Source organism: Felis catus, chromosome D1, assembly GCF_018350175.1.
Source record: "Felis catus isolate Fca126 chromosome D1, F.catus_Fca126_mat1.0, whole genome shotgun sequence".
Classification (NCBI taxonomy): domain Eukaryota; kingdom Metazoa; phylum Chordata; class Mammalia; order Carnivora; family Felidae; genus Felis; species Felis catus.
This window is the reverse complement of record NC_058377.1, coordinates 63,778,098-63,785,365: the sequence shown is the minus strand read 5'-3', so window position 1 is coordinate 63,785,365 and position 7,268 is coordinate 63,778,098. Positions and strand designations below refer to the sequence as shown.

The following is a 7,268-nucleotide window of genomic DNA, read 5'->3' as shown; positions in this document are numbered from 1 at the left end:
TGAAACAATGGCTGATATTTACAGACCCAATCTACCAAGTTATCTGAGACCAGGGATCATATCCCTGGTTTTCAGACCGAATGGGTATGTTTGCTGTGACAGTATCCTGGGTATATAAGCTGAGGGTATGTCCAAAAGATGTGTATCCTGATAGATAGATAGATAGATACCTTCTGCCAGCAACATACCCTGAATTCACATTCCTCTGCCCCTGATCTACTTCCTGTGGATCCCAAAGCTCCAAGGGATTCATTAATTCACTTGTTAATCTATATTCATTTAATATTCATGTGTTTTCCAGTCACTGTCCTAGGCATTGGGCTCACAGTCATGAAGGCCAGAGTTTTTTTTCCCAAATTTTATTGAGATGTAATGGACATATACCATGTAAGTTTAGGGTGTAGAATGTGAGGATTTGATACTCATATATGTTGTAAAATGATTATCACAATAAGGTTAGGCAAAATCTTCATCGCATCACATAATTACCACATTTTTGTGGTATTTACTCTCAGTAACTTTCAACTATATGAAACACTTAAGATTTACTCTCAGTAACTTTTAAGTATATGAAACTGTATTGTTAACTATAGTTACCTTGCTGTACATCAGATCCCCAGAACTTACTCATCTCATAAGTGGAAATTTACCCCCTTTTACCAACATCTCCCTGGATTTTGGAAAACTGCAGTGTAATGAAGAGAAAACTCAATGTGTGAGGGGGTTGTGCACTGGGGGCAAATGCTTTTGAGGCACTTGACTGAGTTTTGGTGAGATGTCTCCTAAATGGAATCTTAAATCTTGAATCAGCTGATAAAGATTAGGGGATGGGCACAATAGTAAGAGGGAAAAGTGTAAGCAAAGTATGAGACTGATTGTAATGTGTTTCGGGAGCAAAAACTACTTGAATATGTCTGGATCATGGAAACCATTTACAGGGTCACAAGAGATGAGGCTAGAGAAATATATAGGGATCAATATATGAAGTGCCTCCTATATATGACATTGAAAACATTTCCATTTTTATCTGAAAGCAACTGGAGAGTCATTAAAGAACTTTCCAAGAACTATTTTCTATTTCCACAAATAAATTCTGAAGAAAGTGTGCTGATCAAAGACCAATGGATCACCCAAATACTAAACTTTGAAACTTTTTCTGACATGATATTATACTTCACATTTCCTTTAGGCAGGAAAGAAATCTTTGTGAAATGAGTTCCTAATTAAACAGAGATCTGGAATGAACAAAGGAGAGACCATCTATATTCATTGACAAAGGACCTGGGAATGACATGAATAGTGACATTCAAATATTTAATCAGGTGAGAGGGATGGGAGTGCATTTTGATTCTGGGAGACTTTCATAAAAAACAACAAAAAGCCTTAATGGAAATGTGTGCTTGCACATTTAAAAGTGACTTTGTTTTAAAAGAAGTTATTTTATGAGTCATTTGGAGGAAAGTCTGATTTACTAACATGTTGGTCTCTTGTCTGATAGCATAAGCATCTCCATTATTTGTAGTATTGTTACAAGACTCCAATACTCCTCAGTGCTTTTAGTCATGCTGGGGAAAAACATCACTCTGGTCAGTGAATTCATCTTGGTGGGCTTCCCCACTGCCCCATGGCTACAAGTCCTGCTCTTCTTCCTCTTCCTTGTGGTCTACTTGCTGGTGATAATAGAGAATCTTATCATCATGCTCACTGTTTGGATCACTGGCTCCCTCCATAAGCCCATGTACTATTTCCTGAGTAGCTTGTCCTTTCTGGAGGTCTGGTATGTCTCTGTCACAGTCCCCAAGATGCTGGATGGATTCCTTTTGCAGAAACGGCGCATCTCCTTCACAGGTTGCATGACCCAGCTCTACTTCTTTATCTCGCTCGCCTGCACAGAGTGTGTGCTTCTGGCAACCATGGCCTATGACCGCTATGTGGCCATTTGCCACCCTCTCCAATACCCAGTCATTATGACCACAGGTTGTTGTGTACAGCTAGTGGCGTTCTCCTATGTAAGTGGTTTCATGGTCTCTGTCATCAAAGTTTATTTCATTTCACATGTTGCCTTTTGTGGTTCTAATGTCATGAACCACTTTTTCTGTGATATCTCACCAATCCTTAAGCTGGCTTGCAAAGACATGTCCACAGCTGAGCTAGTGGACTTTGCTTTGGCTATTGTCATTCTTGTCTTCCCACTCATCACCACTGTCCTTTCCTATGTATACATTGTCTCCACCATTCTGCGGATACCCTCCACCCAGGGAAGGAAGAAAGCCTTCTCCACCTGTGCATCCCACCTCACTGTGGTCATAATTTATTATACAGCCATGATTTTTATGTATGTTCGGCCCAGAGCTATTGCATCATTTAATTCCAACAAACTAATCTCAGCTGTGTATGCAGTCCTCACACCCATGCTAAATCCCTTCATCTACTGCCTTAGAAACCAGGAAGTAAAAAATGCTGTCAAAAAGACCATGGGGGTTGGGCAGTGCCTCCTGCTTAGCTAAGCCCTGCTGCCTTGAGGAGGAGACAGTGTTTCAGCAAGGATATCATTCCTATGACACTTTTCATGATTCTGCTTATTAGTGTTATTCTATAGATCTACATTCTGAAAGAAATCACAGCATGGGATGAGAGGAAAAAAATTAAAACTAGGAACAGGACACATTATATATTGCTTTAATCTTGAATTCATTTTAATACATACTGTATATATATTTTATAATTACTTTGAAATGACAGAGTAATAACTATTTGACATATAAGTTGGTGTTATTATCACTTTACATATAATAAACCATTTTATTCCTAAAAGAGCTCTATGAGTTAAGTATGATTACTTGCCTGATCTTATGGATCAGGACACTGAAACACACACGGAGAGGTTAAATAAGTTGTTCAACATTGCATACTTTTTTTTTAAGTCTATTTATTTTGAGAGAGAGAGAGAGAGAGAGAGAGAGAGAGAGAGAGAGAGAGGGAAAATGAGCAGGGGACAGGCTGAGAGAGAGAGAGAGAGAGAGAGAGAGAGAGAGAGAGAATCCCAAGCAGGTTCTGCACTGTCAACACAGAGCCCGATGCAGGGCTTGATCTCTCAAAGTATGAGATCATGATCTGAACTGAGATTAAGAGTCAGACACTCAACTGACTGAGCCACCAATGACTGACAATGACAGACACTCAACTGACACGTGCCCCCAATCTTGCATATTTAATAAATATAGAAACCATTATTTGATAATGGAGTCTAATTCCACAATCCACTATATTAGATTCTCTCTATATCTAAGAGTCTGTGATAGTAGCTCTAGGGGCACATTAGTTAACACACACTGATGCCTGGAAGGAACAAGCGATACAATTCCAATCAGTAAGATATAGGTAGATGTGATGATAAGTGATAATAGTGTGGTAGTGGTGGTGGTGGTATTGGTGGTGATCATGCTATTTGTTATTGCACATTAATAATATTTTTATCACTTCACAATTTTTTTCCAATTTTAGCCTCCTTCTAGGACTGTAACAGCTCATTTCTAATTATAGGGATGGGATCAATAGTTTTATGACAGATGAAATGATTTGTATTACTACAACTTTTGCAGTTGATATGTTTCTCTTGAGAAACTGTCTTCTGGCTCTTGAATTCTTGTGGCCTTCCACACTGTAATATGACTATTATCAGCAAACAAATGGAATATCATTACATCAATGTATGTTAGAGCTGAAAGCCTCAATACATCAATATAAAATATGACCTACACATAAATAAGCTTAAAAGTGAATACAAATTTTTCTAAGACACATGAGATTGTTAGATACCATTGAGGGATCTGTTGATTAGAAAAAGAAATGTACCAGGGAGACTTCAACAGAATGGAGACTGAAATTGAGAAAAAACTGAAACTAAAATATGAAAAAAAAAATCAGAAAGGGCTACCTTGCCTCTCTGTATCTTAACCTATTTTAAGTAGGGATCAAAATTGGTCTTCTGATTGTTGAATGTTAGTTTTTCTTATATGTATATTGCTCTTATAATGTTACTTTACTACTTAAGAATTCTCAATATGAATTAAATAGGACCTACTCTTTCTATTTATTATTGTTATTTTAGAATCACTCTAGCACTCATGAACCTTAATAATATCTGATCTTTTCCCCATCTACACCAACTCAATTTTGTTTTTTACTGATCCTCAAGATGAAACATCCATTTTGATCACATTAGTCACCTTAAAGTACTAAATACTTACAATATAATAAGTCTTATATTGCTTAACTTCATTCATTCATTATTTTTTGTGCCCTATTGTTTGGACTGTGACGACCTATGAGGATATACTGGTCAACAACGACAACAGCAACAACAAAAATAGACCTAGATTCTTCCTTCAAACAGCTCAGAGACAAGTGGGTAAGATAAAGGCATGATTATCTTCAGTGTTATAAGTGTGGTGATGCAAGTACAGAGAAAATTTTTCAACAGAAGTAACATTTAGGCTAACACTTGAAGGAATTAGACAAATGAAAAATGGTGGGCAGTAGTGAAAGTCAAGTGTTGCAGAGATAGGAAAGGCCAAGGGACAAGAGAAGTAACAGCACACTCAAAGACCTGAAAGATGATTAGCACCAAGTGACATGAGGAAGAAAAAGGCCACATGAGGAAATAGATTCATGTTTACCTACCCAAATCTTACCAATTGTTGGATTTTCTTACTATCCAGATATGGGCATATAATAAGTTCTATACAGGCATTTTCAGTTTCTGCAAGTACTAGATCTTCAGCGTGAATCACTTCCATCAGGTCAATGGTAGTCACTGATAGAGTGAAGCAGGGACAAGTCCTCAACTGCAGCACCTGTTCATTCTTATTGATAAATGTCAGTTTGCATTTGATTCCTCACTAGATTGTGAATTCCTCTAGGGCAGAAACCAACCTTTTTCATCCTTGAGTCTACAATGCCAGCCACAGTCCCTGACACTGTAGGCAACTGTGCTGGTTATTCTCTATCCTCTCTCCCAAGTCATCTAGTATTTTCACCCCTTTAACCCTCTGTGTACCCCCCAACTCTCAGGTGGTTGGAGGAATTGATTCCATGAACTGTATAATTCTGGCTCTGTTGGCCTCCGATTTCCAATTTGGTTGGGCCAATATGAGACACCAGTAGGAAACTGAAGGATGCCAGGCAAGAGATGATTCCCTGGGTGGGTGACTGGTAATAACTACAGGTCCTGCAACAAGGGCACCTCTTCCAAGGCTGCGGCCACCACTGGGTTTCTGCACTGCTAATCCTTATGTGACTCAACATTCTTTGTTGGTTGTCATCACCTTGCCCAACCTCAGTGAATAGTCATGGCATTTAATTCTACTCAAAATTTTCAGCAGATATCTCTTTCTGTTTCTTGCTGGAATTCTGACTGATATGGCACTTGATAAATATTAATCAAGTTGAAATAAATCTCATTAGGAATGCTTGGAATAAGCATACCAGTCTAAAACTTGTATGTGTTTAGATTTTAAATCAATAGTATCACATAAGCAAACATTGTTTTCTACTTAAGTATGATATATGACAGAACTTGAATTAAACCATTGGGGTGCCTGGGTGGCTCAGTAGGTTAGGCATCTGACTCCTGGCTTCGGCTCAGGTCATGATCTCATGGTTCATGGGTTCAAGCCTCACATCAAGCTCTACACTGTCAGTTTGAAGCCTGCTTGGAATTCTCTCGCTCCCTCATGCACTGCCCCTGTTTTGTGGAACAAAACCATTTGTTCCACACTTAATTTTTCACATATTTCTCCATAAATACCTTCTACTTTTCTTCCATTCACATGATACCACTGCCAAACTGAACTGATTGAGACATCTGAGCTAACACATTCAGCAAATTTAAACTCAGATGTTGAGTATATTGTTCCCAGTTCTTCTGCCATTTATTGTAAGACTGTATATGCCATTAGGAACCACTTAGTTCCTGTCAAAAGTAGCTTAAGTTGGTTTACTTACTGCACAGAACTAATCCCTTACTCTTTCCTTCTTAGGTTGCACTTCTTTTCTTCTCAGACTAAGTTAAACCATATTTTAGGGTCTGTAAAAGAATTTCCCCAATATGTTTTTCTAGGTGATTCTAACTCATTCACTCAGGTTTACTAATAAATAACATAATCGGGCTTTTAAAACAGTCTCACTGGCAAGTGGGTACCTGGGAAAATAATTGAGAGGCAAATATTTAGCTTAAGCCTCTGACATTTCCAGTTGTTGGCTTCTAGTTTTAGTTAAGTTATTAGAATTTGGATTTCTTTGAGCTTCTGTTTCCTCATCTGTGAAATATGGGTCATAATATCTACCTTTAAAAGTTGGCATGAAGATTATATAAAAATGAATATATGCGATGAAGGATAAAAATCATATGACAATCTCAAAAGATGCAGAAAAAGCATTTGACAAAATTCAACATCCATTTATGATAAAAACTCTCAACAAAGTAGGTTTAGTGAGAACATAACTCAACATCTTAAAAGCCATATATGAAAAACCCACAGCTAACATCATACCCAATGGTGAAAAACTGAGAGCTTTTCCTCTAAAATCAGAAACAAGACAAGGATATCCACTCTCACCACTTTTATTGAACATAATACTGCAAGTCATAGCCACAGCAATCAGCCAAGAAAGAAGTAAAAGGTATCTATATGGGTAAATAAGAAGTTAATGAATCACTATTTGCAGATCACATATTATGCATAGAAAATCCTAAAGACTCCACAAAAACCTACTATAATAATAAATAAATTCAATAAAGTTTCAGGACACAAAATTAAAATCCAGATATTAGTATAATTTTTGTACATGAATAATAAAGTAGCAGAAAAAGAAATTAAGAAAACAATTCCATTTACAATTGCACCAGAAAGAATAAATATCTAGCAATAAACTTAACCACGGAGGTGAAAGACCTGTACTCTGAAAACTATAAAACACTGAGCAAAGAAATTGAAGATGATACAAACAAATTGAAAGATATGCCATGCTCGTGAATTGGAAGAATTAATATTGTTAAAATGTCCATACTACCCAAAGCAATCTACAGATTCAGTGAAATCCTTAACAAAATACCAACAGCATGTTCCATAAAACTAGAGCAAATAATTCTAACATTTGTGTGGAACCACAAAGACCCCAAATGGCCAAAGCAATCTTGAGAAAGAAAAACAAAGCTGGAGTTACCACCATACCAGATTTCAAAACAGACTACAAAGCTGTAGTAA

General features: G+C 37.3%; 1 protein-coding gene across 1 annotated transcript; it reads left to right on the top strand.

Moving 5' to 3' along the window:
* Positions 1 to 1,397: 1,397 nt before the first annotated feature.
* On the top strand, positions 1,398 to 2,507 carry LOC101100998 (olfactory receptor 6-like). Its single transcript, XM_003992961.3, has one exon. It carries the CDS (start codon positions 1,563 to 1,565, stop codon positions 2,505 to 2,507), a length of 945 nt encoding a protein of 314 aa, XP_003993010.1. The 5' UTR covers positions 1,398 to 1,562.
* Positions 2,508 to 7,268: the final 4,761 nt, after the last annotated feature.

Excerpts from the sequence above, each read along its gene's own strand:
- LOC101100998 (XM_003992961.3), top strand. The coding sequence starts at position 1,563 with ATGCTGGGGAAAAACATCACTCTGGTCAGTGAATTCATCTTGGTGGGC.